The sequence below is a fragment of the Boleophthalmus pectinirostris genome, unplaced genomic scaffold (genome assembly GCF_026225935.1).
Source record: "Boleophthalmus pectinirostris isolate CB_2022bp ecotype Guang Dong unplaced genomic scaffold, ASM2622593v1 HiC_scaffold_8, whole genome shotgun sequence".
In the NCBI taxonomy this organism is placed as follows: domain Eukaryota; kingdom Metazoa; phylum Chordata; class Actinopteri; order Gobiiformes; family Gobiidae; genus Boleophthalmus; species Boleophthalmus pectinirostris.
Window position 1 is genome coordinate 15,478,022 of NW_026571515.1, and position 17,683 is coordinate 15,495,704.

The 17,683-nt window shown below is 38.6% G+C and overlaps 1 protein-coding gene across 1 annotated transcript in view; it reads right to left on the bottom strand.

Moving 5' to 3' along the window:
* abcd1 (ATP-binding cassette, sub-family D (ALD), member 1) overlaps positions 1-17,683 on the bottom strand; it is a 35,449-nt gene that overhangs the window by 4,997 nt on the left and 12,769 nt on the right. Inside the window, exons 12-16 of the mRNA XM_020918437.2 lie at positions 11,754-11,899; positions 9,551-9,696; positions 9,375-9,459; positions 8,035-8,160; positions 4,923-5,010 (exon numbers count right to left, since the gene is read on the bottom strand). Coding sequence (XP_020774096.1) covers positions 4,923-5,010; positions 8,035-8,160; positions 9,375-9,459; positions 9,551-9,696; positions 11,754-11,899 — 591 coding nt within the window. The remainder of the gene's footprint in view (positions 1-4,922; positions 5,011-8,034; positions 8,161-9,374; positions 9,460-9,550; positions 9,697-11,753; positions 11,900-17,683) is intronic.

Genomic DNA, 17,683 nt, shown 5'->3' on the forward strand with positions numbered 1-17,683 from the left:
CAGACTATACCAGACCAAACTAAATCAGACTAAACCAGGACTAAACCAGACTAAACTAAATCAGACTAAACCAGGACTAAACCGGGACTAAACCAGGACTAAACCAGACTAAACTAAATCAGACTAAACCAGGACTAAACCGGGACTAAACCGGGACTAAACCAGGACTAAACCAGACTAAACCGGGACTAAACCAGGACTAAACCAGGACTAAACCAGGACTAAACCAGACTAAACTAGGACTAAACCAGGACTAAACCAGACTAAACTAGGACTAAACCAGACTAAACCAGGACTAACCAGGACTAAACCAGAACTAAACCAGGACTAAACCAGACTAAACCAGGACTAAACCAGACTAAACTAGGACTAAACCAGGACTAAACCAGACTAAACTAAACCAGACTAAACCAGGACTAAACCAGAACTAAACCAGGACTAAACCACACTAAAGTAAACCAGACTAAACCAGGACTAAACCGGGACTAAACCAGGACTAAACCAGACTAAACTAAATCAGACTAAACCAGGACTAAACCGGGACTAAACCAGGACTAAACCAGACTAAACCGGGACTAAACCAGGACTAAACCAGACTAAACCAGGACTAAACCAGGACTAAACCAGGACTAAACCAGACTAAACCAGGACTAAACCAGACTAAACTAGGACTAAACCAGGACTAAACCAGACTAAACTAAACCAGACTAAACCAGGACTAAACCAGAACTAAACCAGGACTAAACCAGACTAAACTAGGACTAAACTAGGACTAAACCAGGACTAAACCAGGACTAAACCAGGACTAAACCAGGACTAAACCACACTAAAGTAAACCAGACTAAACCAGGACTAAACAATATGACACCTAACAGTAGAATGGACATACTTTAAGGCAGCAGTGATCTCATATAAAAAGCATTTCTCTATCAATAATATTTTTAATATGTTTAAGTAAAGACTGGGCTTGTTATTGTCTTTTGGCAGACAAAACTAAATCAGGACTAAATCAGGGCAAAACCAGGCCTAAACCAGAACTAAACCAGGACTAAACCAGACTAAACTAAACCAGACTAAACCAGGACTAAACCAGACTAAACCAGGACTAAACCCGGACTAAACCAGGCCTAAACCAGAACTACACCAGGACTAAAACCAGACTAAACCAGACTAAACCACCAGGACTAAACCAGACTAAACCAGGACTAAACCAGACTAAACCAGGACTAAACCAGACTAAACCAGGCCTAAACCAGAACTACAACAGGACTAAACCAGGCCTAAACCAGAACTACACCAGGACTAAACCAGAACTAAACCAGACTAAACCAGGACTAAACCAGGACTAAACCAGGACTAAACCAGCACCGTTTTGTATCATGTTAAACCCCGGGGCAGATCGCTACAACACTTGAACATGCATGGATGACGTGATAAAAAGCAAAAAATTTTACATAATACTCTCTCTTTAAAGAATAAACTCATGTCTCTCAAGAGGGATTATTTTTCTCAAGTTTCTTCTGTTTATAAAGATAATTTTAAACATATCCTTGCTCTGACCCTCGACCTCTGCCTGACAGTCGTAACCACAACAACCACCGCAGACCCAATCACCACGGAAACCACCGCATCAGCAGCATCAGGACCAGGATCAGAAACAGAGTGTGGCCTCGGGCGAGCACTGAAACTTTATCCACTGCCCACACACTTCATCACTATATGAGCTGTTATAGCAAGATACAGGGCAATGAGTTTAACAGACGAGGAGGAGAAGGAGGACTAGACCAGGACTAGACCAGCACTAAACCAGGACTAAACCAGGACGAAACTGGAGATTACAGGACTAAAGTTGGACTAATTAAAACAGATTTATATGAGCTGCTATAACAAGATACAGGGCAATGAGTTTAACAGATGAGGACAAAAAGAAGGACTAAACCAGGACTAAAGCAGCACTAAAGTAGGACTAAAGCAGGACCAAACCAGGATTAAACTGGAGACTACAGGACTAATATGAGCTGTTATAGCAAATTACAGGGCAATATGTTCAACAAAAGAGGACAAAAAGAAGGACTAAACCATGACTAACCCAGGACTAAACCAGGACTAAACCAGGACTGAACCAGTACTAAACCAGGACTAAACAAGGACTAAACCAGAACTAAACCAGGACTAAACCAGAATGAAACTGGAGACTACGGGACTAAAGTTGGACTAATTAAAACAGATTTATATGAGCTGTTCTAGCAAGCTACAGGGCAGTGAGTTCAACAGAAGACAACAAAGAGAAGGCACAGGACAAAACCAGGACATAAACCAGGACTAAACCAGGTCTAAACCAGGTCTAAACCAGGACTAAACCAGGACTACATCAGGACAACATCAGGACTACATCAGGACTAAACCAGGACTAAACTGGAGATAACAGAACTAAACTAATGATGGACTAATTAAAACTTAAAGGCTTAAGACTTAAAGGTGCACTATGTAACTTTTTGGCTGGGGGTCCATCACCTGCTTGTTTCTATGGCGATGTCATTGCTCTGCCTGAAATGTTCCACAGTATGACATTAAACAGCTCTACCTTACATTTATAATTTATTTATTATTACAGGTGATTTTATAGCTCAAAAATACCTAAAAAAAGCAGGCATTCTCTCCACGGATCTGACCTGTAACTTGGTCTGGTTTGGTCTGCATGAAGATAGAAAGGTTTAATGCCATACTGCGAAACATTCCAGATGAAGCAAAAACATCTCCATGGAGAAAAGTATTTGATAGACCCTCCACCAGCAAAGTTGCACAGTGCAGCTTTAAAATAGTCCAGCCTGTCATCAATTAACCAGGGAGTTGGTAGTTAGATAACCCACTTGTTCTAATTAATATTCCAAACGTGTCCTTGGGCAAGACATCTCATCGTGTCTGTCCCCGTCTGCGGACAGAGTGTGTGTGAATGGTTCCATGTTCGTAAAAGCTATAAAAATTCTATCTATTTCTTCAGCCATTTCACACGTCCACAGGGGGTGCTCAGGAGGTGCTCAGGAGGTGTTAGACTGATAGTAAAACAATATTCAGAGTTCAAACAGGCTGAAAATGGAAACTGCAGATTTTCACTCCCACCAGGAGCCATTTTGAGGCCCTAAAGTTACAATTCAGAAACACTGGTCTGTGCCAGTTCTACAAGGCTCAAATTTCAAACTTTATTTCAATACTAAGAAGTAGATTTGATACTCAACACTGAATCAGATACAACGATCATAATAAAAACAGTATGTCTTTAGACAATAGAATGTGATGTTCAATACTACTACTACTACTACTACTACTACTACAGATTTAACTACTACTACTACTACTACTACAGATTTAACTACTACTACTGCTACTACTACAGATTTAACTACTACTACTACTACAGATTTAACTACTACTACTACTACTACTACACTACTACTACTACTACTACTACTACTACTACTACTACAGATTTAACTACTACTACTATTACTAGAAATTTAATTACTGCTATTACAGATTTAACTACTACTACTGCTACTACTCCAGATTTAACTACTACTACTGCTACTACTCCAGATTTAACTACTACTCCTCCTCCAGATTTAACTACTACTACTACTACTCCTCCTCCAGATTTAACTACTACTACTACTACTCCTCCTCCAGATTTAACTACTACTACTACTACTCCTCCTCCTCCAGATTTAACTACTACTACTACTACTCCTCCTCCAGATTTAACTACTACTACTACTCCTCCTCCAGATTTACTACTACTACTACTACTCCTACTCCAGATTTAACTACTACTACTACTACTCCTCCTCCAGATTTAACTACTACTACTACTACTCCAGATTTAACTACTACTACTACTACTCCAGATTTAACTACTACTACTACTACTCCAGATTTAACTACTACTACTACTACTCCAGATTTACTACTACTACTACTACTACTACTACTACTACTACTACTACTACTACTACTACTACTACTACTACTACTCCTCCAGATTTAACTACTACTACTACTACTCCAGATTTAACTACTACTACTATAGATTTAACTACTGCTACTACTACAGATTTAACTACTGGTACAACTACTACTACTACTACAGATTTAACTACTGCTACTACAACTACTGCTACTACAGATTTAACTACTACTACTACTACTACAGATTTAACTACTGCTACTACTACTACTACAAATTTAATTACTGCTACTACTACTACTTCTATAGATTTAACTATTACTAGAAATTTTATTACTGCTATTACGGATTTAACTACTACAACTACGAGTACAAGTACAACTACTACTACTACTGCTACTAGAAAGTAATTTTCAATACTAGTCTATGTGCTTTTATACTTGTTCTGATGCAGCTCAAGATCATTCTAAAACTTTAGGAAAGGGTCATTTCTCTCCTGTGAATGTGACTTTTCAATATCGATACCTGCTTGAATGAGTATCTCATTTTAGTATCAATTAGTATTTGATTTTCCAAAATTTTGACCAACCTGGCACTACTAAAAAGAGGACCAGACCAGAACTAAACCATATATCCACTGGGACTAAACCAGGACTAAAACTAGTGGAGCAAACTTGTAGTAAATCGTGGGTAAACAAAGCTAAAACCAGGTCTAAACTAGAACTAAACCAAGTCTGAACCCAGGTTGGAAACTTCTAATAAACAAACCCAAGCCTGAAAGTGTTTGTTAACAAAACGCTACATTTTGCAATAAATGTAAACCCACTGCTCTGTACATAACTAATTTCTATGTAATTTCCCGCTCCCCTGTCATGAACCCGAACGCGGCGGAGATAACGAGCTGATAACGTGTTTCCATGGCAACCCTAATGACTTTTTATGGGCTTTTATTGGTCCAAACCTGCAGAGACAGACGAGTGGAGGCGTCGAGAGGCACGAACTTCCATCCGCCCTCGCCGTCAAACTGTAAGAGGTGAGAGTGGTACTTCCTGATGGACACAGAAGACAAGAAATTCTAAGTTACATCATCAGAATAAAATATAAATATAAATATAAATAAAATGTACTACAGCTCGAGGTCTATCTAGAGGAGTCAGTATGAGCTCTCGAGAAGTAGACGCTGATCCCAAAAGACTAAACCAAGGCTCTGAAGTATGAATTATGGTGTTTGTTTAGGATAGTAATAACAGTAAGTCACTTAAGTACGGGTTATAGTACAAGTACTACTATTAATGGCCATCGGACTACTTTGCACTTCTGGCTGTAGGATGTGGGACTGTAAATGAGTAAGTGAAAAAGACATTAAGATTATGTGTCAATGGATACTACTACTACAGATTTAACTAATGCTTCTACTACTACTACTGCTACTCCTACTCCTACTACACCTACTACTGATTTAACTACTGCTGCTGCTACTATTACAAATTTAACCACTACTACTACTACTACTACTACAACAAATTCAGCTACTGCTACTGCTACTACTACTACTACTACTACTACTACTTGCTACTACTACTACTGCTACTGCTACTACTACTACTACTGCTGCTGCTACTACAGATTTAACTACTGCTACTACTACTTCTGTTACTACTACTGCTACTACTACTACTACTACTACTACTACTACTACTACTACTACTACTACTAATAATAATAATAATACTGCTACTACTACTACAGATTTAACTACTACTACTGCTACTACTACTACTACTGCTACTACTACAGATTTAACTACTACTACTGCTACTACTACTACTGCTGCTACTGCTGCTACTAGTACTGCTACTGCTACTACTACTACTACTACAGTGCCTGTTATAAAATGTGGAAATGTATTAAATGAGAAAGACCATAAAAACTGGTATCAATGAAAACTGTTACTACTACTGCTACAACTACTACTACTACTACTATTTTTGCACCTGCTACTCCTACATTACAATGCTATTTTTATTTTTAAGGTGTGGGTGTGTAAGACAGACATTAGGAGGCTTAGGTAAAGTATACAAACAAATGTCCGTAAACCCTCTCTGTGGAGTACACACTTGCACTGGATGCAGTTTTGGAAGTCATCAGAGCTAAAGGTAATTGATGTGAGGTTCCCCCCATTAGGAGAGAGGGAGTACACAGAGTAATGAGTCCTGTCTGCTCCTCTCAACAGACAGTGTGCTGACAGCTCCGCTCTTCATTGTGTCTTCTTCTTCTGCTGCTACTGCTGCTGCTGTGGAATTGCTGCTGTGAAACTATTGTGTAAAATCAAAGAGCATGAACAGAGGGTGTGTCTGTGGGCAGTGCCTCAGAGCTCTGCTGACCCCTACAGGCCACACGGAAAACACATGTAGTAAAAACGCAGTAAGATGGGTTGACAGTCATAATTTGTGTTTTAGTTGAAAATGTTCCCTTAGACAGGTACTTCTTAAAGCTGCACTATGTAACTTTTTTGTAGGGAGTCCGTCATCTGTTTGTTTTTATGGATATGTCATTGCTCTGCCTAGAATGTTCCACAGTATGACATTAAACAGCTCTACCTTACATTTGTTAAATTACAGGTTTTAACTTGCATTCTGACTGTGAGCAGGGTCACCTCTCCAAAGATCTGACTTATAACTTGGTCTGGTTTAGTTTCCATGACGATATAAAGGTTTAATGCCATACTGTGAAACATTCCAGACAAAGTAATAACATTTCCATCGAAAAAAGCATTTGATGGACCCTCCAAAAGAAATGTTACATGCATTTAAAACACTATGAACACATCTATGCTAGAGTAGCAAGTAGTTGCATGGTAGTAGGGATGTAACAATAAGTGAAATATCGTGATATCGTATCGTCAAAAGTCTAACAATAATATCGTGGGTTGTCACAATATACTGAATTACAAGTTCCTTTGCTTAAATGCATGGTTTTACAATAGCACCAATTAATAAACATTGAGAACTACATATCCCATGATTCATTTCAGTGCAAACAACATGAAGTAATATGTTTTTTACTTTAATTCTTGAGATATTATGACAGTAATTATTCACACCAAAATCTTGTCAGGGAATTTTAAAAGCAAAAAAAGTGTCCTATCTACAATTATATCAGCTTCTCCAAAATATCGCAATAAATATCGTACCGTGAGATGCATATCGTGATAATATCGTACTGAGAAATTTGGATATCGTTACATCTCTACATGGTAATAAACTAAAAATCCTTGGTTACAATAGTAAAAGTGTATTTGCAAATGTACTGCTACTGATAGTGGTAGTAGTAGTCATAATAATAATTCGTAGTAAATAAATAATTAAGTAGTACCTGTAGAAATGTATGTAGTAGCTTTAAATGTAACAGTAATGGTATTGGTATTAATGGGTTTCAGATTTTTTAAATATTGTGATATCTTACTTAAATAATTTTATCCCCAAAATAGATGTGTTTATAATGTTGTACTATTTTCTGATCCATGTTATAATGTTGTTTCCTCATCATAAACATACCTGTAGTTGTGTGGAGTTTTTCTCACAAACTGAAAACGCTCTGTTCTACCTTGTGATAATGAAGATTTCCACACGCCTTCACTAGAATCATTTGAATAATTTCAGCCCTGGAAATTGCCAATCACTACAGAACAAAAGGTCAAAGGTTGCCGTTAAATTGAAAACTACGACTTCGTAACATCACAAGGTGGAACAGAGCATTTTGAGCTTTGGAGATGTAGACAGACTAATAATAAAGTGTTACTGAAAAATGTGTGAAAAAAAAAAAAAAAACTCTGGGTATGTTTATGAGAAGGTTATAACATTATAACATGGCTAAAATCTCACAAGAGGCAATTTTGTGTAATAATAGACCCTTAATAGCTGTGGCAGTGCTGCTAGAATAGGATCACTCTGAAACCCAAAGTACAATTCGTAGCAGAAACATTTTTGTAGCAGCAGCTGTGGTAGTCGTACGTTTCTGTGGTAAACATCTGCATTATAACAGAGTGCTGTGCAGCTGTTGTGAGGACTGACCATAGTGAGGGTCTGTGTGTAATTGACAGCAGAGCTATCCCAGCATCCTTTGCGGCCTCGAAAATGCTTCCTTCCACATCGATGCTGACAGCGCTGGTGCACTCGTCCAGGAGAGCATATCTGGGTCTGCAAACAGAAAGAGACAGGAACCCCACTTAATCCCACTGTGGGACAAACAATCTGTATTTATATTTTTTTATGTAGCTTCAATGTATGTATTTCTTTCAGTTTTTGGAATTGTCTTTAAAGGTGCACTATGTAGCTTTTTGGTTACGGGTCCGTCACCTGCTTGTTTCTATGGAGAGCTGTCTGGAATGTTCCACAGTATGGCATTAAACAGCTCGTCCTCACATTTATTAAATTACAGGTGGTTTTACTGCTCAAAAATACGTAGTTAAACAGATATTCAGACGGTCTCTATGATGATAGAAAGCTTTAATGCCATACTGTGAAATATTCCAGACAAAGTGATCACATCTGCATGGAGAAAAGCTTTTGAAGGACCCTCTTCTAGAAAAGTTACACAAAGCACCTTTAATACGGCACTGATTTTGTTCTGAATGAACCAAAAAATAAGCTAGAGACAGTTTGATGACAGTGAGTACATTTACATGCACACTATAAATCGGTTCATTAACTAATTATGATCAGATTATTGAAATCACTTGCATCTGAGTAATCTGATTTCTTTCTAATTGTTGAAAAGAAAAAAAAAAAGGGTAAACTACAGTAGACAAAAAAAATGAATGAACGTGTTAAAGGTGCAACTGGTTGGGAGTCAGCCTGCTTGTTTCTCTGGATCTGTCATTGCTCTGCCTGGAATGTTCCATAGTATGACATTAAACAGCTCTATCGTACGTTCATCTTACATTTATTAAATTGCAGCTCAAAAATACCTAAAAAAAACATTCTGACTGTGAGCGGGGTCGCCTCCCCACAGATCTGACCTGTAACATGGTCTGGTTTGGTCTCCATGAAGATAGAAAGGTTTAATACTATACTGTGAGGTATTCTAGACAAAGCAATAACATCATGGAAACACACAATGCACAATGCAACTTTAAAGTCAGAAAGCGTTATTTAATTCATTATAGTTTGTCTTCCAAATGCAGCAGTTACTCTTCAAATCCACTGAACTGCTGAAATACCAAAATGTACTGTATGTCTATGTCTTCAGTGCATACAAGCCCACGCAAAATCTGATCTAATTATTGTGTTACCAGATTTTTAATGGCCTTGTAAATCGCAGTAACAGTTGCTGCAGAGGGGAGAAAATATGAAATAAAAACAGACTGTTGAAAAATCCACTAACGACGCAGATTTGTATAAAGAAAAAATACCGGTGATAGAACATCCTCGCCATGCCCATCCTTTGCTTCTCTCCTCCAGATAACACGTCCTTCCAGTCACTCACTGCCTCCCAGCCTGAAAGAACAATACATAATTCATCTTATACGGATCTTCAACACTTTCTAGCCCAAATTTTAAACAAGTGTAAGGTTACGTGGAGCCGTACCTCCCTCCCTGTCCAGGATGTAGAGCAGGTGGACAGTCTTGAGGATCTTCTCCAGGTCAGAGTCTGAGACGCCTCTGCTCCTCATGTTCTCCACAGAGTCTGGGTAGATCACCTGGTCCCTCAGTGTGCCCTCAGACATGTACGGCCTGGAGAGGAGGAGGAGGAGTTAAAAACAAGATATCATGTTTGTAGCAATCATAGTAGTAGCTAGGGCTGGGCGATAAGGATCAAAAAATATATCTCGATATATTTTGCTATATCTCGATATACGATATATATCTCGATATATGTTCAAGAAAAAATAACCCCCTAAAACTGAAAACTGCAAAAACAAATCTTCCAAATTCCACAAGGTCTTATTTTTAACTGAAGTGTAAGAGGTTGACAGTTCATATAGGAACATTTAAGATTACAAAAAACCCTAATTACATAAATAATAATTTAACTGTAAAATAAAAGAAATAATACATATTTTCTTCTTTTCATTCATAAATAAAACTACTCAACACAAGTTCATCTTTGCATTAACTCTGTTATCCAGACCATAATCATAAACATGAGCTCATTTAGCAGAAGAAGCTCAGGATGTTCCTTATTTCAATAGATCCATGTTATTATCCAGCAGTAAGGAGCTCTGAGGTTTAATCCCACAATCCACTGCAGATCAAACCAAACGTTTCCAAACACTATTGTACAAGTGACACTGCAGAAGATTATTAATTAAAATCTTCTGCATAAATAAACTTTACATTGCTAAACTTTACAATATATAAAGCATAACGACTCTAGAGCCACATCAGCCCGTTTGAGATAATAATGTGTTTAATGCAGTTTTGCGCACGTGTGTTTACGTTTTACAGAAATGAAACTTAAGTGCATGGCTCATTTGCATAAACAGCGCACTTCTCACGCAGCTCAGCTCGTTTAGCTTCTTTCGGGCTAAAGGACGCGACTCGGTGGAATATGAGGATGTGCTGATGATGGTTTTGTCTGTAAATGGTGGAAAAGGTTCGTGGTGCTTGAAGTTTTTCACTGGCACCAACTTTCGGCGTTACTACGACAGTGAGGAGTGAAGGAGACACGAGCGAACAAAATCAGGGAGGCGGGGCGCACGCGGAGGTGACGAGAGAGAAGACAAACAAGCGAAGCAACGAAATCAGAATTGAATATAAGCATTATATCGATATATACGATATGTCAGAATTCATATTCTCGATATATTTAAAATATCGATATATCGCCCACCCCTAGTAGTAGCAATAGTAGTATTAAAGTATTAAAGGTGCATTGCGTAACGTTTCTGTTGGAGGGTCCATCAAATGCTTTTTTTCATGGAAATATTATTGCTTTATTTAGAGTGATCCACAATATAGATTAAACTTATCTATCACAAGGGAGGCAAGCAGGTTACAGCACCACGCTTCATTACAGTTCAGATCTGTGGAGAGTCGCCCCTATTCACAGAAGGAACGATTGTATTTTTGAGCAACAGAAAATACCCATAATAAAAAGATGCAAAATGTATATGTTTAAAGTCATAGCATGGGACATTCCAAGCAAAGCAATAACATCTCCACTGAAACAACCAAAAAGTTACATAGTGCACCTTTAATCCTAGGCCTGTCACAACAACAACAACAAAAAAACTGAACTGAAATCCAATATCTTGCTGTAAAGTAAAAGTAAATATAGACGATGAACGATAATGTTGAAACCAAACTATAAAGCAGAATTATCCCCAAAAAACTATCCTAAATGTAAAATATTGTTAAAAATATGAGCTGCAAAAAATTAATTCCATAATAAAACACTTTAGTAGATAGTATGTACCTATAATGAGTCATAGAAGTTCACAATTGAATCTTCTACAGCTCAAATCTGATCTGATCTAAAAAATAACCCACAAGTACAAAGAAAAACTCCCAATAAATAAACAGACACTCAAAAATAATAGTTCCATCTGTCATGTATTGAACAGTTGATACATTAATTACAGTGACAGGCCTACTGAAGCTGCAGGAGTAGTAGTAGTTGAAGAAACTGGAGTCTAAGCCAACCCCCACCCCACTTTCTTGTTATTTTATTATTATTATTTAGTAGTAGTAGAATATGTATTATCCATTGTCTGGATCAAAGTTCTACATCTGTTTACACATCAGTAAAAAACTATGTGAAACCAAAACTGGAGTAGTATCTGTAGTACCTTTGGGGGATATAAAACATGTGCTCTGGCTCAGGTCTGTACAAAGCGCCTCCATAAACCGGCCACAGTCCAGACAGGATCCGAAACAGAGAGGACTTCCCACAGCCATTTGGACCCGTGATCAAGACATTCATGCCATCTTCAACCTGGAAAAAACAGAAGAAACATTATTAAACAACAGTGTCCATCATGTACCATCTGCATTCTGCCCACAGGGAAGACGAGCCAAAAAATGTGTGTTATAATCTCTTCTTTCACTGTATCCAAAAATCTCTGGCTCTGCTCCTGTCTGGTCCTTTGGCTCAGCTCCTATCTCTTCTTCTAGCTCTGCTCCTGTCTCCTCCTCTGGCTCTGCTCCTCTGGCTCTGCTCCTCTGGCTCTGCTCCTCTGGCTCTGCTCCTCTGGCTCTACTCCTCTGGCTCTACTCCTCTGGTTCTGCTCCTGTCTGCTCCTCTGGCTCTGCTCCTGTCTGCTCCTCTGGCTCTCGTCCTGTCTGCTCCGCTGACTCTGCTCCTCTGGCTCTGCTCCTCTGGCTCTGCTCCTGTCTGCTCCTCTGGCTCTCGTCCTGTCTGCTCTGACTCTGCTCTCTGGCTCTGCTCCTCTCTCTGCTCCTCTGCTCTGCTCTGGCTCTGCTCCTGTCTGCTCCTCTGGCTCTGTCCTGTCTGCTCTGGCTCTGCTCCTCTGGCTCTGCTCCTCTGGCTCTGCTCCTCTGGCTCTGCTCCTCTGGCTCTGCTCCTCTGGCTCTGCTCCTCTGGCTCTACTCCTCTGGCTCTACTCCTCTGGCTCTGCTCCTCTGGCTCTGCTCCTCTGGTTCTGCTCCTCTGGTTCTGCTCCTCTGGCTCTGCTCCTCTGGTTCTACCCCTTTGGTTCGGCTCCTCTGGCTCTGCTCCTCTGGCTCTGCTCCTTTGGTTCTGCTACTGTCTGCTCCTCTGGCCCTGCTCCTCTGGCCCTGCTCCTCTGACTCTGCTCCTCTGACTCTGCTCCTCTGACTCTGCTCCTCTGACTCTGCTCCTCTGGCTCTGCTCCTCTGGCTCTGCTCCTCTGGCTCTGCTCCTTTGGTTCTACCCCTTTGGTTCGGCTCCTCTGGCTCTGCTCCTCTGGCTCTGCTCCTTTGGTTCTGCTACTGTCTGCTCCTCTGGCCCTGCTCCTCTGGCCCTGCTCCTCTGGCTCTGCTCCTCTGGCTCTGCTCCTCTGGCTCCGCTCCTCTGGCTCTGCTCCTGTCTGCTCCTCTGGCTCTGCTCCTCTGGCTGCGCTCCTGTCTGCTCCTCTGGCTCTGCTCCTGTCTCTTCCTCTGGCTCTGTTCTCGTCTCAGATCTTTCATTAACATGCAGAGCCCACAGAGAAGTGCCTTGAGGAGATACAAGTGAATTTGGGAGCTTGTTGCAGCATGTTTAAGCTCTCTCTTGGTCTAAAACTGTTTCATTATACACTTTGAAAATCCTGGAAGTTTTGACCCGAGGCAAAACTTGTTCTGTCCTCGTTGCTGTGGAAACTGAGTGAAAATAACAGCTTTACAAAGGACGGGGAGGAAAGTAGGTGTCAATTTTACACAATTCACTTTTTGCCATATATTACACACTCAGTTCTAACTTTACCTGTTCTAAACTCTGAGTAACCCCTAAAATGCCCTACTTACATCTGACTTAGAGCTGCTTAAGAATTCTACAAGTTGTAATAATTTCATTTAACTGTCCCGTGAAGTAAATTAGTTGTAATTTAAATGTATATTGTATGATTCGTTTAAAGACTCAAAATAAAAAATAGAGGTTTGCCAAAATCACAAAACATTCACTCTTCCAAAAACATGCAAAACACTCTCAAAAAATTTAATTGTTCCATAATTATTTCATTAAAAGGAGCTGTACAAGATTTCTATTGAAAAACAGAATTAATTTTTAAACAGTTTGCAGTGGTCCAAAGTTATTCCTCACTTGCCTTCTGCATTTTGGACATCCTAATTATTCACCACATTAAGTTTATACATTTTACAGAGCAGAGACCAGTGTGCACTTCCTGATTATGAGACAATAAAACACTTTGAAATTTGATGCAGATACCACGCAGCACACTTACTCTGACCTGAAGAGCTGCCAAGACAATATATCTGTGCTGTCGATTATGGAAAAAATCATTATTATGATTATTTTGGTCAATATTGAAATCACAATTATTAAAACGATATTTTTTTCATTACACGATGCATTTATTCAGCAATTCTCTTAAAAAAAAAACAAAAAAACACTTTGTTATTGATAATTTATGCTAAATTTTTACATTGAAAATAAATATAAGCTTACCTGTACTTTACCTTTTTGCGATCTATCAAACATAACATGAATAAAATATACTCTGAACATGAAATAAGGCATAGAAAAACATAAATGCACCCAAAATAAACTACATATATATAGCTGTTATACAATATCTATATTTAAAAATAAAATAAATATCCTTAGTACTGGGACATATTTTGTTCAGAAACACTGGGAGAAAACAGGTCCCTTTAACTATTGTTTCAAATTTACAAGTAATCTTCAGGGAGCCGCATAATTTCATTTAAAAAATAGTCTGACTTCCATTTAACAAGGCTTGTGACTGGCCTTGATCTTACTAACTTCAGTGCAAAACCAAAATCCAATCCAAGATGTTTTGAAGTTGGAAAAAGTCTCACAATTCTGAACGTTTCAACTCTGTGGAAGGGTATCCCCAGTGGAATTTAACTTCCATCCAAATCCAAGTTAACAAAGTTTTGTCAGATGAGAGAGAGGCTGAAATGGACCAATCAGAGAGCGGGGAGTTCAGGGGTCGACCGCAGACCTCGAGAACAGACCAATCAGAGGGCAGCGGGGGTCAAAGGTCAAGCGTTAGCCACAGAGAGACTTCAGTTAGAGCGGCTAATTCCTCAACAGTGAGTTAAAGGGAACATAATCACTGCTTTGAATGGGACACACGCAGAGTTAGCGATGTTTAATGAGATGCAGGCGCCCGTGTGAACTTTGACCCCGGACAGAGCCAGAGACATGGAAAGAATGAGAGGAAATGGAAAAGGGATTGTTATGTAGTTATGGAATGAGGAGGTTTAAAGGTCCTATATTACACAAAGTGGATTCTTGTGAGCTTTAAGTCATGTTATAATGCTGATACTGCCTCAAAAACACACACAGATTTGGTTTTGTTTCATTCACGCATGTTTGAGTAAACCGGCATTATCAGTCCGTATACATCTCCAAAGGTCAAAATGCTCTTTTCCACCTTGTGATGTCATGTAGTGGTATCTTTTAACTGAACAGCTACATTTTAACTTTAGTTCAGTAGAGAGTATTTTCTGATGGGAGAAGGACTGACGAAATGTGGAGTGTGTGAATGTGCAGTATATACAATATAGATAATATACAGTATGTTACAGTGTAGTTTGTAGTGAATATATACAAATAAATATGGCAGGATGAACAGGAGGGAATTAGATATAATATACATGGGAAGATGTATTGTAAACAGTATATACTATGAACAAATATACAGGGTGGCTATAGAAATAAATATGTATGAGCATAAATAAGTAAAAAAAAAAATATATAAACAGTATAAATACAGTACGCCATAAATAAGTAAAGTTATGTGTCAGATGTAATATGAGTATGTAAGCATGTTGTGCAGAGATAACAGCATTGATGATATGTACACATGTACATATCATCAATGCTGTTATCTCTGCATAAGTTAGTTAGATGGAGGGATTGGGTACATTCCTTGTCCATGGGGGAGATGAAGAGGGAAGGGGTGAGTGGGTGACATGGTAAGGGGACATGGGAGTTCAGCAGGCGACAAAGTTCAGTATGGAAACAGTTATGGGGAAGAAACTATTCCTTAACCTGCTGGTTTTGGTCCTAATGTTTCTGAAGCGCCTTCTGGAGGGGAGGAGTTGGAAAAGTCTTTGGTTGGATACGAGGGTTTTGTGTGTTAATCATGTGTGAATTAAACAAAACACAACTCCGGGTCTGTTTTTGATGAGGAAACAACCTTATATAACATAGATCTGAAAATAGTGTGAATAGTAAATACGGGCCCTTTAATAACGCTGTAGAAAGACCCATAGACGACCCAGAGGACTGCAAGATGAATTTGTACTACTACACTTCGGGATAATTATGTTTAAAGTTTGCAAGGTGAAATAAATCATAATAAACTTCATACTGTTTTCAGCAACAACCAATAAAACCAACATATTACAATTACTCATGTTTTAATGGCCTCCCATGAGCGGCCACATTCAAAGAAGGCAACTTTTCTCATTTTGTTTCATTTTTCATCTTATACACAGCACACTGGTGTATTGAGAAAGTACCCAATGGATAAAATATTACATTTAGCACAGTACAAGTAGAAATTTAATAGGATGACGCGCTGAATTGGACCCTGAGGTGAAATAGTCAATCAAAATGCAGCGTTTCTTCAGTCTGACAGTGACACCTTGTGGTCAGAGTCACACACTGCATATAACCCAACTATTACACTTAAAAGTAAAGTATATGAACTGAATAACATTAGTGAGAATAGCTGATTAAAAGTACAATTCTGCTAAAATATAGTCAAAGTGATGCAGTCAAATTAAAAACATTATTAAACGGGAACTATGTATGTGTTTTAGGTGGAGGAATTTTTTCTTAATTTTTTTGTTTTGCCTCAAATGTTCCCCAACAAATCATGAAGCTAATCAAACTCTAATGAAGACAAGCAAGTGACTTTGCCAAACAACATAGTGTATTATTGGCAATAAGAAAATCTATACCGTATATTTTTTTTTAAATAGAAGAACAGTGGACTGTGTTGGGAAGTAACTCAATACATGTACTGATATACGTGTTCTAAATACTAATTTACTGCACCAGAATACAGTTACATTTTCATTTGGTGGTATTCAGAATATAGTTACCGTATTTTTCGGACTATAAGGTGCACCGGATAATAAGGCACATCAAGTGAAACAAATTGACGACACTTGAGACTGATCCCTTAGCTCAGACGTCCACGATCCACTGGCAGATTGTGGTGTAATTCGCCCGACGTTGCCTCTCTGTCTTGGTGAATGTGTATTATGAATGTGAATGAGGGTGGATAATTTAAGTTTGTTTTTGTATTTCCTATGAGGAGGACTACATTAAGTAATGATGTGTTTAATTCAGCTTTGCACACATTTGTTTACATTTTACAGAAACAAAACTTAAAACCGCATGGTTAATTTGTATAAACTATAAGCACTGAAAAAAAACTTACTCCTTGTGCTCTGATGCGATCAGCTTCTGTCGGACTAAAGGACACGACTCAGTGGAATATGTGTGTTCTTTCTGCAACAAGGTGAATACTTCGCCCTTTACTAGGTGAGGCTCCAAACTACATTAGCTGTAATGCTCCGACAATCCATCAAGCAGTGTGGCTTCGTAGTTTACCAAAGTCGTACTAAAACATTGTGACAGATTTTTGAGCCCATCACATAAAATTGGTTCGAGGTCAGTAAGCACAACCAGAATTAATACATAAGGTGCACCAAATTATAAGGTGCACTGTTGATTTTTGAGAAAATAAAAGGATTTTAAGTGTCCCAAAAATATGGTACTTTAGTAGGTTCATAAGAATAAATTGTATTGCTTGATGACACCACTTATATCAATATTAGCCAAAAAAGAGAAAAAAAAGGAAGAAAGAAAAGAAAACAACGCTTCTGTGTATGTGCAAATTTTACCTCTTCAGTTGGTCATAGAAACATAAAGCATATTTTAATTCTGCATTTTGTTTTTACTCTATAATTAAATGCAAAATGATGTAGATGTATTATAAGTATTCAGAATGCAGAATATGTTACAAAATACATTTTAATGCAGGTACTCTGTATTGTGTAACTAAAATCATTTTCAAAGTATTCTTTCCATCAC